This window comes from Macaca nemestrina, chromosome 1, assembly GCF_043159975.1.
Source record: "Macaca nemestrina isolate mMacNem1 chromosome 1, mMacNem.hap1, whole genome shotgun sequence".
Taxonomy (NCBI): Eukaryota; Metazoa; Chordata; class Mammalia; order Primates; family Cercopithecidae; genus Macaca; species Macaca nemestrina.
Genome location: NC_092125.1, coordinates 124,361,797 through 124,379,057, shown reverse-complemented (window position 1 = coordinate 124,379,057; position 17,261 = coordinate 124,361,797). Strand labels below are relative to the sequence as shown.

At 35.4% G+C, this 17,261-nt stretch overlaps 2 protein-coding genes across 13 annotated transcripts in view; one reads left to right on the top strand and one right to left on the bottom strand.

Annotated features, from left to right (window-relative positions):
• Nucleotides 1-17,261, top strand: part of LOC105489225 (syntaxin binding protein 3) — a 58,933-nt gene that overhangs the window by 23,357 nt on the left and 18,315 nt on the right. For all 3 annotated transcript variants that reach the window (XR_011606843.1, XM_011753929.2, XM_011753930.3), the window contains exons 7-11: nucleotides 2,646-2,800; nucleotides 8,186-8,276; nucleotides 11,122-11,246; nucleotides 14,602-14,697; nucleotides 14,829-14,886. Coding sequence is in view for 2 of the 3 variants with exons in the window: in XM_011753929.2 (XP_011752231.1) it covers nucleotides 2,646-2,800; nucleotides 8,186-8,276; nucleotides 11,122-11,246; nucleotides 14,602-14,697; nucleotides 14,829-14,886 (525 nt within the window). In the remaining variant the exon portion in view is untranslated. The remainder of the gene's footprint in view (nucleotides 1-2,645; nucleotides 2,801-8,185; nucleotides 8,277-11,121; nucleotides 11,247-14,601; nucleotides 14,698-14,828; nucleotides 14,887-17,261) is intronic.
• Nucleotides 13,161-17,261, bottom strand: part of LOC105489223 (AKNA domain containing 1) — a 70,935-nt gene continuing 66,834 nt past the window's right edge. For all 10 annotated transcript variants that reach the window (XR_011606278.1, XR_011606215.1, XR_011606300.1 and 7 more), the window contains one exon: nucleotides 13,161-13,593. Coding sequence is in view for 5 of the 10 variants with exons in the window: in XM_071067423.1 (XP_070923524.1) it covers nucleotides 13,502-13,593 (92 nt within the window). In the remaining 5 variants the exon portion in view is untranslated. The remainder of the gene's footprint in view (nucleotides 13,594-17,261) is intronic.

Here is a 17,261-nt window from a genome sequence, read left to right as displayed (position 1 = left end):
GCTATGATAAGTCTCTATGTTTTAGAATAGGTATTCTTTAAAAATACCTGTTTTTAAGCCAGAACATATACGTTACATTTGTGCATCCATGTGTTACATTTGTGCATCCTGCTTGGTATGGAACCAAGATACTAAAAGATTAATAAAATAATTTTTAAAATATTCAGTCACAGACTAGCAAAGAATATATTTCCTCAAGTTTTCTGGGCCACACTGCTGACTTGGATTAATGCAGTCTGAAATTTCAGATGTAAATACCAGTCAGTGGTTAGTTGTCAAAACTAAAAAGCAGTTGAGTTGGGAGGACCTTCACAATGTTGGCTCTTAAATCATAAGTAAAATTATTCTTAGAGCTGGACCATAGTAAGCAGAAAGCCTTTTCTTAGCTCAAACCCTACAAATTGACTCTTAACATTCATAACCATGCCCTTTTAGGTGCTTTAAAATGGCATACTGATTTTGCAGTCTATAGTTTGTCTATACTTTGTAAGAGATCAGGTAACTCTAGCACCAAAAAACTGTAATGTGGAACTGGGGAGGACTTCAGTGGCACTATTCCAATTTTATTGATCCATACTTTTGCTTTCAACCTTGCATTGAGACCTCCTTGTGTGTCGGTTTCTAACATGTCACCAACTATCACACAGTCCACAGGTTGTACTCCAAGGAGATTGCAGCAGTAATAAAATATGGAAGGTGCTGGCTTCTCCCCTCTCTGCTGTTCACCTACAACAGCTTGGACATAGGACTGACAGGCACAAGCCTCATGAAGAGTAGATGGAAGACAGGATCTGTATTTAAGGAGCTGATTATGGGTTTATAAAGATGAAAAAAGCATGTGGCAGTAGTCTTAAAAAACTTTTAATGATGGTGATGGAAAGTGGGGAGGAGGTAGAGGAAGAGGGAAATGGAGGAGATGTGAGTATAGAATGAGAACCAGCCCCCAGATTATCTTTGGTACATTGGGGTATTAGCTTAGATTAATTTGTGGTAGGAACCCCCCAGATCTCAGTGCATTACAACAACAAAGGTTTATTTCTCATTTGTGTTGTTCATCGTTGTTTGGCTGGGGCTTTGCTCTACATCCTCTACTTTCTAGTACTGAGGCTGAAGGGCTAGTCTGGGACATAGCCAAGGGAAAAGAGAAAATAGTGGAGCCATACAATGGCTTTTAAAGCTTCTGCTGGGAAGTAGCACGTGTATCTTCTACATACATTCCAGGCCGAGCACAGTGGCTCACATCTGTAATCCCAGCACTTTAGGAGGCCGAGGCGGAAGGATCGCTTGAGCCCAGGAGTACTAGACCAGCCTGGGCAACAAAGTGAGGCCTTGTCTCTGCAAAGAAACTTAACAAAGGAATTAGCCAGGTATGGTGGCACATACCTGTGGTCCTAGCTGCATGGGAGGCTGAGGCGGGAGGATCGCTTGAGCCCAGGACATCAAGGCTTCAGTGAGCTATAACCATGCCACTGCACTCCAGTCTGGGTGACAGAGTAAATCCTCATCTTAAAAAACAAAGACAAAAACAAACCTACACATGACCACGGCCAAACCTGGTATCAGTGGGTGGGAGGGAGAAGCCTTGGGCGACTGTGCAGTAAAAGTTTTTGAACAAATATGTTATCTCCTGCTGTGGGATATTACACTATGAGGAAGCCACAATTCAAGTGTGGGGTGCTTGTTAACTGTTAATACAGCATCCTAGCCTTTGAGCAGGAAAGAGATAAGTGGGTGAGCCACAGCTAAATTTTTATCTATGTTCAGGCTGCTGTTGTTGGTGCTGGGTTATGTCCAGAGAAATGAATGACTGTGTGTAAAAGGAAATGCAAGACATTTATTCATAATTCATTACTTAACCTATAATTACTTGCCTACTTTTACTTACAATAAATTTTCATAGTTTAAGAGAAATTGTCATTGTTTAAAAAACAACAAAACTTAGTTTAATGGGGAACTCTCAATACAATTTAGGGAGCTCCTGCTTTTATATCCTCCAAATCCTCTAATCCAGTTCTTTGTGCATAAGTAAATTATTTTGTTAATTGAATGAATGTATCTGAGGTTTTGCTGTACATACGTATAGTAAGATTTACATTATGTCTAGCACAATGCCGTGTCTTTTGGGGAAGTATGTCTCTTAAGGACATGAAGAGTATAAGCTAAAGAACTGTATCAACTATGGGAGATTTCTGGGTTACTGTCTAATGGATTAAGGGTTTTAATTTATGTCTGATATATAGGCCGATTTTGGTACTGTTGTGTTTCTTTGTACTGGGAGTTAGATTTTTATTTTAGTTTGACTACCTCAGATTCCTTCACCTGTTGCACGGGTAGTAAAAAGCAGACAGTACAATCTGTATATGAAACAAGATTGAAGGAGAGAGAGTAAGCAGGAAAGGAGAGTGAGAAAGAAAGGATGAAATCAAGATGACAGAGAAAATGAGATTTGATTAAGGTAAAGACACAGTTGTTGCAGGAAACAGCATGGTTAGTGCAAGCATTTTTTTAACTGCCCCAAATAGTTGCCACATTTTCTTGATGTGTGTGTGTGTGTGTGTGTGTGTGTGTGTGTGTATATATATATATATATATATAAAATTTTTTTTATCAGGTCTCCAGATTGACAGTGAGTTTTTTTGTCTTAGGTGTATACTCTTGATGTACCAGATGCATTCTATTACTGTTATAGTCCAGACCCTGGTAATGCAAAGGGAAAAGATGCCATTATGGAAGCAATGGCTGACCAGATAGTTACAGTGTGTGCCACCTTGGATGAAAATCCCGGAGTAAGATATAAAAGGTAGGACCCTCAGCATCTGCACATGTTATGCTTCCTATTTACCATTCGCTATAGAGGTAAGTAATGTCTCTGTACCTTTGCAGATTGGTTTACAAAATTTATTTCCTTTGCATAATTACCATGCTGTACATATAGGAGATTTAAAGCTTGTGGTTTAAATTTCAGAATAGCAAATAGCTTCTGTTACTGAATTTCAGAGCCTAAATTCGGTACATTTTACAGACAGTTTTTCATCACTTTAAGGAATGCTTAGAGGAAATGTCTTTATAGTCACATAGGGAATACAGTGTTACAGTTAATGCTTTTCATTAAATCACCAGCAAATCTAAATGGCCATATTCTCTGGATACCTGTTACAATGTCTAAGTATCTAATCTCAGTGCCTATTCTAAATAAATTTTGGGGTTTTTTTAAAGAGGTAAAATTTAACTTTAGTAGTATATACTTGGACTTATATACTTGTTTTTAAAAATGAAGTTTACTGTAAAGTGCATAAATTGTCTATATAGTAAGTCCTCACTTAATGTCGTTGATGGATTCTTGGAAACTGACAAAACCAATCTTACCATAGGATAATTGATATAAACAAGAATTAAGTTCCTTGGTTATGTAATGTCACCAAACTTCTGCATAAAGACCTGAAACACTTCTAATATTAAACATTGAAAGAAATATGACTGTATGTACATTTAAGAAAGATTAATAAAAACGAGATCATTATTTGCCCAGTTATTCTAGTTCAGGCTCATTAGAAGGATGACCAGAGCTCATCCCAGCAGCTCATGGCACAAGGCAGGAACGCACCCAGATTAGGATACCATCCCACTGCAGGGCACACTACACACATCCACACTCACTCGGACTGGGACAATTTAGACATGCCAGTTAACCAAACATGCTGCACATCTTTGGGATGTGGGAGGAAACCGGAGTACCAGGAGAAAACCCATGCAGACATGGAGCGATCATGCCAATGCCGTACAGACAGTGGCCCCAGCCAGGAATCTATTTTTTTTTTTTTTTCCTCAGCATTATAATGAGATGACGAACAAAATGACATTATTTGAGGACCTGCTAGATATGGCATGATAATTCATTCCAAAATGAACATATCCATCTAACCCTACCAAGATCAAAAAAAAAATAGAACATTAACAGCATCTCAGAGGCCTCTCTCATGATCCCTCCCAGCTCTCCCGTCCCCTTTTCTTCCCTAGAGATGACTGCCATCTGACTTTTAACGTATAGTTTAATTTTGCCTGATTTTGAACTGGTAGAAATGGAACCACATGATATTTTTTGTTTTTGACGACTTTGCTCAGCATTGTTTTCTGAGAGTCATCCATGTTGTTTGTTGTGTGTGTCAGGCAGTTTTAGTTTTAATTTTGGTCTGCTAGTTCATGTGTGATCCTCTCACCTCAGTTTCCTTATCTATGAAATAAGAATGATTAAATAATACCTACCTTATACAGTTGTTTTTAGAGTTAAATGAATTAATATCTATAAAGTATTCCTCACTAATAAATATGGTAATAAATATATTGCACTACTTGTAATAAGTGTTATTACTCATTTGTCTTTTAAAAAGTCCTTTAATTTGAACATTGGCATTTGTCAAGTTAGCTGGCTGAACTGTTTGATTTTAAATTCATGTAGTACTTTAAGTCACATTACTCTTCACTTACCATTTGAAAATTCCACTATGAATACTTAGAAAAAGTATAGTGATCTCCTGGGAGATTAAGTGATCTCCTCAAGTCAGGTATTACCAAACAAGCTTTTTATTCATACCTTGGGTATTAGAAACATTCTTTTTCTTACTTTTTTTTTTTTTTTTTTGAGATGGGATCTCTCCATGTTGCCCAGGCTGGTCTCAAACTCCTGGGCTCAAGCAATCCGCCTGCCTCTGCCTCCCAAAGTGCTGGGATTACCTTTTTCTTATAAGAGATGTGCTAATTACATTCTGGACTCAGTGGAGCTGAGCTAAGTGGTTTGGCTCCTGGTAAGAGTTTAGTAACTGTTGAAGCTTCTGCTGTTGGTGATTGGTTATGTTCAGGGAAATGAGAAAACATAGCCAATTTATAATTGTGTTGCTCACATAGGGGCTAGTTTTGAGTTACGCTAATAAATAATCTGTAATCCTGTCTTTTAAAATTCTACCTGCTTTCACAAAATATTCCTTTACACTTTATCGACTTTAAAGTATAATTTTAAAATGAAATTTCTTTCTTTTGAAAATATTGTACAAAGAGTTTAATGAATTACCCTTTATAGATGTTGCTTTATTTATTTATTTATTTATTTATTTATTTATTTATTAAAGACAGAGTCGTGCTCTGTCGCCCAGGCTGGAGTGCAATGGCATGATCTTGGCTCGCTGCAAACTCTGCCTCCTGGCTTCATGCCATTCTCCTACCTCAGCCTCCCAAGTAGCTGGGACAACAGGCGCCTGCCACCACACCCGGCTAATTTTTTTGTATTTTTTAGTGGAGACGGGGTTTCACCATGTTAGCCAGGATGGTCTCGATCTCCTGACCTCATGATCCACCTGCTTCGGCCTCCCAAAGTGCTGGGATTACAGGCGTGAGCATTATTTGTTTTTAAGGTATAAGACCTAAAGATTCTGTAAAACTTTGAAGCCCTCACAATAAGACCTCCCATTTTCGAGGTTGGTGTGCTGGTGAAGAGCCTTTTTCTTTCTCTCTCTTTTTTCTTAATTTTTGTGGATACATAGTAGGTGTATATATTTATGGGGTACATGACATATTTTGATACAGACATACAATGCATAATAGTCACATCAGGGTAAACGGGGTATCTATCACCTCAAGCATTTATCCTTTCTTTGTGTTAAAAACAATCCAATTATACTCTTAGTTATTTTTAAATGTACTGTAGTCACGCTGTTGTGCTATCAAATACTAGATCTTACTCATTCTACCTATAATTTTGTACCCATTACCCATCTCCACTAAACCCTTGACCACCACTCCTGCCCCTTTCCAGCCTCTGGTAACCATCTTTCTACTTTCTCCATGAGTTCAATTGTTTTCACTTTTAGCTCCCAGAAGCAAGTGAGAACATGAGAAATGTTCTTTCTGTGCCTGGCTTATTTCGCTTAACATGGTGACCGCCAGTTCCATCTATGTTGTTGTAAATGTCAGGATCCATTCTTTTTTATGGCTGAATAGTACTCCATTCTGTCAATGTGCCACATTTTCTTTATCCATTCATATGTTGCTTCCAAATCTTGGCTGTTGTGAATAGTGCTACAGTAACATGGAGTACAGATTGATATACAGATTTCCTTTCTTTTGGACATATATATTTAGCAGTGAGATTGCTGGATCACATGGTAGTTCTCTGTTTAGTTTTTTGAGGAACCTCCACATTGTTCTCCTTAGTAAATATACTAATTTACATTCTCACCAACAGTGTATGAGGGTTCTCTTTTCTCCATATTCTCGCCAGCATGTGTTTATATTGCCTGTCTCTTGAATAAAAGCCATTATAACTGAGGTGAAATGATATCTCATTATAGTTTTGATTTGCATTTCTCTGATAATTAATTATGTGTATGAGCACCTTTTCATATACCTGTTTGCCATTTGTATGTCTTCTTTTGAGAAATATCCAGATCTTTCGCCCATTTTTAAATCAGATTATTTTTTCCTATGGAGTTATTTGTGCTCCATATCTATTCTTAATTAATTTTTTGTCAGATAGGTAGTTTGCAAATATTCTCTTCCATTCTGTGGGTTGTCTCTTCACTTTGTTGATTGTTTATTGTGCAGAAGCTTTTTAACTTGATGTGATTCCATTTGTCCATTTTTGCTTTGGTTGCCTGTGCTTATGGGGTGTTACTCAAGAATGTCCCACAGAGAAATCTGCCCAGTTCAGTGTCCTAGAGAGTTTCCCCAATGTTTTCTTGTGGTAGTTTCATAGTCTGAGGTCTTAGATTTAACTCTTTAATCCATTTTTATTTGATTTTTGTATATGGCAAGAGATAGGGGTCTAGTTTCATTCTTCTGCATATGGATATCCATTTTTCCCAGCACCATTGATTGAAGAGACTATCCTTTCCCCAATGTATGTTCTTGGCACCTTTGTTGAAATTGAGTTAATGGTAGATGTATGATTTGTTTCTGGGTTCTATATTCTGTTCCATTAGTCTCTATGTCTGTCTTTATGCCAGTACCTTGCTGTTTTGGTTACTATAGCCCTGTAGTATATTTGAAGCCAGGTAATGTGATTTCTGCAGTTTTGTTCTTTTTGCTTAGGATAGCTTTGGCTATTCTGGGTCTTTTGGGGTTCCATCTACATTTTAATTTTTTTTTATTTCTGTGAAGAATGTCATTGATATTTTGATAGGGATTGCATTGAATCTGTAGATAACTTTGGGTAGTATGGACATTTTAACAATATTTGTACTTCCAATCCATGAACGTGGAACATCTTTCCTTTTTTTATTTCCTCTTCAACTTCTCTTACAGAGCTGTTTTTCAGCATTTTTCTTGTAGATTTGGAAGTTACACTAATACCACTGGTCCTGAAGTTACAATTTAGGGTACAGTGTTATTTTAGAAGATAATGATATACAAGATTTTATGCAAAAGACATTGGAAAGTTGATGATGTTAGCATGTGGGCAAATCTCACACTGCTAGTGGGAGGGATGTTGATCAACTAATTTGTAGAGTAATTGATAATATTGAAAAAAGTACGTATATGCTGTATGACCCAGAAATTATATTTTTACGTGTAATATACCTAGAGAAACATGTACATGTAATATACCTAGATACATATATACCAATGTTTGTTTCAGTGTTTATAATAGTATAATAAGAATGACTCATATGTCCATCTTTAGAGAAATCAATACATAAAATCCAGTATAATCATGATGGAATACTATATAGGAGATAAAATGAATAAATCCGATATGTGTGTCAATGTCAATGTAGATACATCTCAAACACACACACATACACAAACACACACACACACAAAAAAAAACAGAAATGACTGGAGGGAGAATATACATGAAATTAATGACACTGGTTGTCTTGGTTTGAGGCAGGGGTATGGGAGAGGACCAGGACTTAGGAGCAAAATAAAAGGAACTGCAGCTTTACATGTAATATTTTATTTCCTTTATATTAAAAAATCTGAAGCAGATATAAGATTTGTCCTTGTAAATTCCAAATATATCGATATAACATTATTTGATATATTATCTGAACTTTTACATGTTTATAAAATAATTTTTCATTTTGTAAACATTTTTAAAATTCTATGGTTTAATTTTAGAATTAAACTTCATGATATTATAAAGTATATACTGAAAGAAAGATAATTGTTGGACCTTTTTTTCCATGTCTAGTAAACCTCTAGATAATGCCAGTAAACTTGCACAGCTTGTTGAAAAAAAGCTTGAAGACTACTACAAGATTGATGAAAAGAGCCTAATAAAGGTAATGTATGCAAGGCAAATAGTGACTATGCATAAAGTCTGTCTTATTTCTTTGTAAGCCAAAGAAACTTGCTCATTCATTTTCTAGTATTGATTTGGGAGTCATTAACATAGATCTTCAATACTGATTTGAGAATCGTTAACATACACAGTTGGCAAACCTTAATAGATGGCATGGTTTAGAGGGGACTCTATTAACTAACAGATTTTGAAGTCAGCACTGTGCCCAAATCTAGTTCTGCCATTTAATTCATAGTTAACGTCTATTTGGGCAAATTATGTAACTTCTATGTAACTACATTTTCTTTTCTATAAAATGGGAATAATAAAAGAATACCTATTTTAAAAGTTATGATTAAGTGAGTTAATACATGCAAAGTCCTTACAGTAATGCTTGCCATTGAGTAAACATTTAATAAATGTGGGAATTCCTATTATCACCAGCTCTGTGACCTTGAGTTTGTTTTTCCATCTATGAAATAGATGAAGTAATATATACCTTGCTAGGCGGTGTGAGGATTAAGTTAGTATGTAAGTGTATTTGGCACCAATGGGAATTTAATAAATGGCAGCTGTTGTTATCCTATGGAGATAATATAATCAAAGACTAAGGTTGAAATCTGGGAAAAACCAGCATTTACATATGGGTGAGAGAATGAAGAGCTTGAGGAGACTGACAGAGGTGGTGCCAGAGGGCTAGGAAGCCATATTACAGTAGCTGGAGAATGAAGAAAAGGAACTATTGCTAGTTTAGAAGAGGAGTTGTGCCAGGAAACCACCAATTAGAATACTGTGTAATAAGTGGAATATAATAAGAAGAATACAGAGAGTATAATGGGAATATAGTCCCAGGCTTATCTTCTTCTAAACTGGAGTGTTGGAAGGCATCCCAAGAGGAAAGGCCCTTTAGCTTGAAGAATGAGCATAACATGATAAAGAGGGAGTTTATTGCATGGAAAACAGGATTCTTCAGGTAGAGGCAATAGAGAAAAAGGCAAAATCCACAATTAAATGATGTGGCTGGAATGGAAGATATAAACTTAGATGTTAGGTTAGTTACCTTAAAAGTTACCTGTTTTTGGTTTAGAGGCCTAGTGAAGGCTGTTATTCTGGTTGTAGTTTTGAAGGCAGAATGGCTTAGTACACATAGTCGGTAGTGAATAAATGTTTGTTGAATGAAGAGATATACAATCAAATATGCTTTTAGTCCTTCATGTGTTCAGTGGAAAAAGAGCAAAATCCATAAAAATTAAACTTGTCCTTTCCATTCTTTCTGCCTGGAAAATTAATCATCCTTCAAATACTTGATACCTTTCCTTTATTCAGGGACACCTGATAAAGTGATAAAGTGTCACCTCATTTTTGAAGGCTTTCCTGACTCTTCAGGCCAAGTGATGCTTCCTCCCACATGCTGTCATAAGCCCTAAGCCTGCTATAGAACTTATATTGCACTTTTTCCTATTTATATTTCTGAAGCTTCATAGTTCACATTTTTGAGGGCTTGCTGTGCTGTGTTTCATGGTATGATTATATTTAACCTTTACAATAATCTTATAAGGCAAAGATTCCATAATTGTGTTTCATTTTACAAAGAGAATACTGCCATATAAACAAGATAAGCATTTTGTCCAAACTTGTACTGCAAGATTGTGATCAAAGCTAGACTCAAATTCAGACCTGGCTGATTTCCAAGGCTGTGCTCTGAACCACCATATCATACTGTCTCAAAATTTAATTAAATGAATGTGCTTAATTTTAAAATATTTTAAAAACATAGCCTATAAAATATACCTGTTATATGTAAATAAATAGAAAATGTTTGTATAATGAGTTATAGTTATTTGTTATTGCTTTGAATAATAATCCAAAGAATTTATTACTTTTTAAAATGAAGTATGGAAGATACTGACATTAACAATATGTTTCCAGCACTATTATTCAGTTTAGTGATGTTTGCAAATTAATGATAACAAGGCTTTCATTGTGATTTATCATCTTAGTTGGTATCAGTACAGTCTTTTAAAATAGCATAACGGTTAAGAGCACAGACGTTGGAGCAAACCTGCATTTGAATCTCCATTCTGCCTCATACTACCTGTGTGATTTGGGCAAGTTACTTCATTTCAGGCTGCAGTGCCCTCATGGTCAACTGGAGATGATAATGCCTGTCTCACAGGATTATTAAAAGAATTTGATGAAATAATCCATGTATTTTTGTTTAGTAAAATGTCTAATACATAGAGCTCAAGTAGTAGCTACCATTCATAATTTATGCTTTTTGGAACTCAATTCATAAGAAAATAGATTTAGTGCAAACAAAATGTTACTTTTTTAAAAGGAACTTTCAGGTTATTATACAGTTGTCCCTTGGGAAACACAGGAGGGTTGGTTCCAGGACCTCCTGTGTATACCAAAATCCACACATACTCAAGTCCTGCATCAGCCCAGCAAAACCTACATATCTGGAAAGTCAGCCCTTCGTACATGCAGCTTTCACATCCTGCGAATACTGTATTTTCTATCTGTTATTTAGTTGAAAAAACTGAGTGTTAAGTGTACCCACGCAGTTCAAACCCATGTTATTAAATGTACCCTCTTACTCTAATTACAAAAGCTTTTAGTTATGTAGTCTTCATTTTTTCTCTCATGCTACTCGGATTTTTCTTTGTGTTATTATAACTTCACATTCTTAAGACAATTAACCATTTGTTTTGTTTTGTTGTATGTTTTTGGTGGGGAAAAGGGATAGAACTTAGGAAAAGCCTGCTTTGTATTCTAAGATATTAAAAATATGTTCACACTAAGAAATTGAAGCTGCTTAAGATGATTTTATCTTGTTATTCTAGGGTAAAACTCATTCACAGCTCTTAATAATTGATCGTGGCTTTGATCCTGTGTCCACTGTCCTGCATGAACTGACCTTTCAGGCAATGGCATATGATCTACTACCAATTGAGAATGATACATACAAGCAAGTATATCTTGAAGGGCATATGAAGGGCATATACAAACAGGATAGAATATGAGCATTTAATGATTTATATAGGCACCGGAAATCCAAAAGCCCCTGTAACCTTTTCTATTCAGAGACTTTATCCTTCTCTTATTCCTACAGTTATAGTCTTTCACAGATATGTTGACCTTGTAAATTAAAGCGTAATTTGATTGCTTTGGAGCATTTTTGGTGTGTTTGCTTCCTTAACTATGTGTACAGCAGAGCTACATTTAAACACATGGAATTTGACCCTTTTACTTTTAAAAGTAAATATCAGGCTCACTATCATAATTTATTGAAGGAGAAACCATATTCAAAATTGTTAGGCTATAATTGTTCTGAATCATACATTCAAAAGTCTGTGTCTTATCAACATAATGTATTTTAGAAGATTGGAACACTAGAAAACTAAATAGGATGGCTGTTGAGAGCAACAGGCATAGTTTTACCATTTTGGTACCTTCTACTGAGTTAATCTTGGCATAAACATATTTACTTTAAAAGTAATGTCAAATAAAAACCTAAATGAAAAATGAAATAGTTTTTCTATCAAGGAATCATCTTACTGTATCTCTATCATTTATGGTGTGTGTTATGTTTTACATACATTATAAATGTTATTTGATATCATGATTTCTAAATCCAAACTGGTATTTGTCAGCTAAGATTCACTACTTGAGTACACTAATAAAAATGAAAATTAGTTTTCTGAAATTTTATGTTTAAACTAATTTGGTAGTTTTAAGATACAGACACTTGTGATAGTGATGATACTGTTTTTTTCTTAAATATTGTTATTGTATTTTCTATTGTATTTTTATTTGCATTCTGGTCGAATCTTGGTTTCTGAGTTTTTCTCTATATTATCTGTATTAATGTTAGATAACATAGCTATTTTTCTAATATAAAAGTTATTTTAAGCAGTTTATTCAGAGGGGATATTATTTACCTCTGTTACCCTTTAGGTCTCTAAACCTGCGTTGCTCAAAAGGTTTAGAAGAGAATTAATAAACCAATGGATAGTAAAGGATTTAGTTCCAGACTGTAGATATAAATTTTAGACATTTCTAACCTAATATTTAAAATATGTATCTCTTTAGGTTTGCTGGCAAGCAAAGCAAGGTTTAATTTTTTTTAAGTAGAGACTTTTTTAAAAAGCCACTATACTCCCTTCTTTCTGATTCAAAAAAATTCAGAGATAAGAATTCGATGGGAGTAAAGCTCCCTGTGGTTTGGGCTCTATCACAATTTTTTTTTTTTTTTTTTTTTTTTTGAGACAGAGTCTCACTCTGTCACCTAGGGTGGAGTGCAGTGGCATGATCTCGGTTCACTGCAGCCTCTGCCTCCCAGGTCAAGTGATTCTCCTGCCTCAGCCTCCCAGGTAGCTGGGAGTACAGGCACCCGTCACCACACCTGGCTAATTTTTGTATTTTTAGTAGAGGCGGGGTTTCGCCATGTTGGCCAGGCTAGTCTTGGACTCCTGACCTCAGGTGATCCGCCTGCCTCGGCCTCCCAAAGTGCCGGGATTACAGGGGTGAGCAACCACACCCAGCCTTCATCACAATTTTTTATGGAAACAGAATACAAAGCAGGAAGCTCTAAGTGTCCAGATTCAAGTTTTCATGTTGGTGACTTCTTTAAATTTAGTGTTTTTTTCCGTTTTGTTTTGTTTTTTTGAGACAGAACCTCACTCTGTCGCCCAGGCTGGAGTGCAGTGGCACAATCGCCTCATTGCAGCCTTCATCTTCTGAGTTCAAATGATTCTCGGCCTCAGCCTCCCAAGTAGCTGGGACTACAAGTGTGTACCACTGCGCCCAGCTAATTTTTGTATTTTTAGTAGAAATGGAATTTTGCCATGTTGGCCAGACTGGTCTCAACTCCTGGCCTCAAATGATCCACCTGCCTCAGCCTCCCAACTAAATTTACTTTTAAAATGGGATATTCATATCACCTGAGTATTGTCAGGCTTGCTACTCTTATCTTTGTTTACAAGTCACTTATAAGTCAAAGGTATTGTATAAGAACAAAGTGGTATTTTAAATGACAAAAGTGCTTTCATCCTTAGTGCAGCCTTATATAATTGAGCACAGTGATTCTATCTTTGGACATCTGTAATCCACACAGGTGGATGGTTTTACAGAATTGATGTGTAATTTATGGGGGCTATAGAAACGATTATATTCATATAGCGAAGTCTACATTTAGTATTTGTAGTTCAGAGCTAGGAAAATTCAGTGCAGTCCTTCCTGATCTTGACTCAGGAAATCAGGTAGTTTCAAGAATGATTCCATCTTCTCTAGTTCCACAAATGGAAGGAAGGTATCTGCATAAAAAGATAAGGGGAAGCAGTCAGGAAGCCCATTTTGAATAGTTTCATGAATCCTTTAAATTGTTGCTCACTTCAGTAGAACTCATTAAAGCTATCACAATTTTTATGGCTTACATTAATTTTTTTTCTCTCATTTTCTTTCTCATTCTGTAAAGGAGATGTGGTTATAGGGTTGGGGAAGAATAAAGAAACAGATGATAAATGTTTGTGAATTTTGTACCAATTCTGAAACACCTTCAATATTTAATAGGTTATATTGGGGAGGATATTCCTGTTTTGTTTGTTTTGTTTTGTTTGAGACAGAGTCTTGCACTGTCACCCAGGCTGGAGTGCAGTGGTGCGATCTCTGCTCACTGCAAACTCCACCTCCCAGGTTCAAGTGATTCTCCTGCCTCAGCCTCCAGAATAACTGGGATTACAGGCGCGTGCCACCACGCCCTGCTAAGTTTTTGTATTTTTTTTTTTTTAGAGATGGGGTTTCACCCTGTTGGCAAGCTGGTTTTGAACTCCTGACCTCAAGTGATCCGCCCCCCTCAGCCTCTTAAAGTGCTAGAATTAACAGGCGTGAGAGACACCACACCTGGCCAGTATTCCTGTTCCTAATGGAGATTTGATAATTGTACTGTGGGTTATTAGCACATCAAAACAGTGTTTTAGTTAATTAGAACACAAAGCGTTAGTATATTCAGTCTTGTTCTTAAAGTTAATTGTAGCCCGTTGAATTTTTCTTTATAAGGTATAATTTTGCTGAACTAAAACTCTATAATAATGACACCTAAACCTAACATTTGAAAATGTCTTGGTAGGCTCAGGGCTTATTTTTAATGTAAGCATAGCAATGTGCCTTAGTTTTGAGTAGGTGTTCATTACCCCCCTAAAATAGTGGATTTTACTTTTCAGTTTCTTGAGTTGTGTCTTGAAATTATTGTTTGTAAAAATGTTTCTTTTGATTTTGGAGGGAAAAAAAAATCAAAAAATTTTAGTGCTTCTCTCTACTTGTAGATATAAAACAGATGGAAAAGAAAAGGAGGCCATCCTTGAAGAAGAAGATGACCTCTGGGTTAGAATTCGACATCGACATATCGCAGTTGTGTTAGAGTATGTGAACCCATTTTAATTTTTATTCCATGTTTTTTAGACAGTATGTGATAGTACATTTTGTAACCTTAAAATAGTTCTGTAAAGAATTACATCTTAGAAATTTAAAGAATTCTCTCACAATTTGACAGGGAAATTCCCAAGCTTATGAAGGAAATTTCATCAACAAAGAAAGCAACAGAAGGAAAAGTAAGTCTTACTTAACTTTCCAAATAATAGCGAAGGTGAATTTTAAACTTTGTTTAAAATCTTTATTTTATTTCTTTAACTTTTTATTTTTGGAAAATTCTAACACAGAGGTAGAGAATGAACTCCTTCCTATATACCTATTGCCTAGTTTCAGTAGTTAACAACATTTTGTCTGTCCTGCTGCATTAAAATGTTTTTATTTTATTTTTTGAGACAGAGTCTCACTCTGCCATGTAGGCTGGAGTGCAGTTGCACCATCTCAGCTCACTGCAATCTCCACCTCCCAGGCTCAAGTGATTCTTTTGCCTCAGCCACTCAAGTAACTGGGATAACAGGTGTGCACCACCATACCTGTCTAATTTTTGTATTTAGTAGTGACAGGGTTTCGCCATGTTGGCCAGGCTGGTCTCGAACTCCTGGCCTCAAGTGATCTGCCCACTTTGGTGCTGGGATTACAGGTGTGAGCCACCATGCCTGGCCGTAAAGTTTATATTCAGGCCATTTAGTCAATTTTATCAATGCATTGTTGGGATTTTATATTGAGATATAATTTATAAGTAAAGCACAGAAATTTTAAATTTACAATGGATAACTTTTACTTATATATACACTGGAAACCACCACCCAAATCAAGATACAGAATATTTTCATCATTCTAGAATATTCCCTCTTGTCCTTTCCCAGTCAGTACCCATCCTGCCAGAGGTAAACTCTATTCTAATTTTCATCACCATAGATCCTGTTCTTGAACTTCACATAATGAGATTCACCTGTGTTACATATTTCAGTAATTCATTTTTTTCATTCGTGTATAGTAGTAATACTGTTATGTAAATATACAACAATTTGTTCATCTCCTTTTGATGGACATTTAGTTTATTTCCAGTTTGGGGTTATTATGAACAAAGCTGCTGTGGATTTTTTTGTACATGTCATTTGGTGGACGTACACACTCTTTCTCTTTGGTATATTAAGAGTAAAATTGTTGGGTTATAGGGTAGGATTGTGTTTAGCTTTAATAGGTGATGCCAAAAGTTTTGCAAAGTGTTTGAACTGATTTACATCCCCATCAGCAATAATTGAGTGTTCTAGTTGCTCCATATTGTCACTAACACTTGATATATTCTTGTCTTTATTTTCAATTAAAATTTCATTGCATGAGGTGGTATCTTATTGTGGTTTTAATTTCAATTTCTGTAATGTTCTTGTGCATATTTGCCATTTGGATATTCTATTTTGTGAAGTGCCCATTTAAGGTTTTTGGCCCTTTTTTAATTGAGTTGTCTGTTTTTCTTACTGATTTGTAGAAGTTATTTTCTGGATATGAGTCCCATACATGTATTTATGTATGTATATATCTTTTGATGAACAGAAGATTTCAATTTTAATGAAATCTAGTTTATCAGTTTATTTCTTTTATACTTTCTCTGTGTCCTTAGAAGTCTTGGCTTACCCTGAGGTCTTTAATATATTCTTCTGTTTTCTTCAGGAAGAGCATGTAGTTGAATTTTGTTTTTTTATTTAGCCCCAAAATCTTTTAATTAGAATGCTTGTTTAGTTCATATATATTTCATGTAATTATTGATGTGGTTAAATTTATATCTAGTATCTTATTTGTTTTCTCTTCATCTTTTATATTCTATTTTCCTTCTTTATCAAGTCTTTTTTTTTAAATAAATTCCATTTCATCTCCAATATAAACATTTGTGTTTTGCCTTTTAGTCCTTCCTTTAATTATTATACTGGAAATTTAAAAATTTATTCTTACCCTAGTTTAATAGTATAATTTTGTCATGTCCTGAATTTCAGGAATCTTATAGTAGTTTAACTTCATTTATCCCCTTTTTCTTTTATGCTGTTGTTTCCTGTATTTTACTTCAACATACGTTATAAACTCAAAATATTATTTTGTTTAGAAAAAAAAAACCGACAATAAAAATAAGATGTTACTTTGTTATAAACACTCAGTAGACTTTTATTATTACCCACCTATTTATACACGCTGGTGCTGTTTATTTCTTACTGCTCTTCAGTTTTTCCAGCTGGGTTAGATTGAATTCTCCCAGCTTTCTTTTTGTGTGAGGACATCTTTGTTTTGCAGTTTTTTTCTGAGATACTTTGCTGGATTTAGAATTCATAGTTGGTATTTTTTTTCCTTTCAGCAATTTTAAGCTTTCAATACATCACCTTCTGGCTACTGTAATTTCTGCTGAAAAAGGCAGCTGTTAAGTATTGTTTTCCTGAAGATATACTGTGTTTATTAATATTTTTTCTGTGTCTTTGATTTTTAGCAATTTGACCATGATATGCCTTACTATAATGTGGTTTGCTTGCTATTTGTCCTCCATGGGGTTTGCTGAGCTTCTTGAGTCACT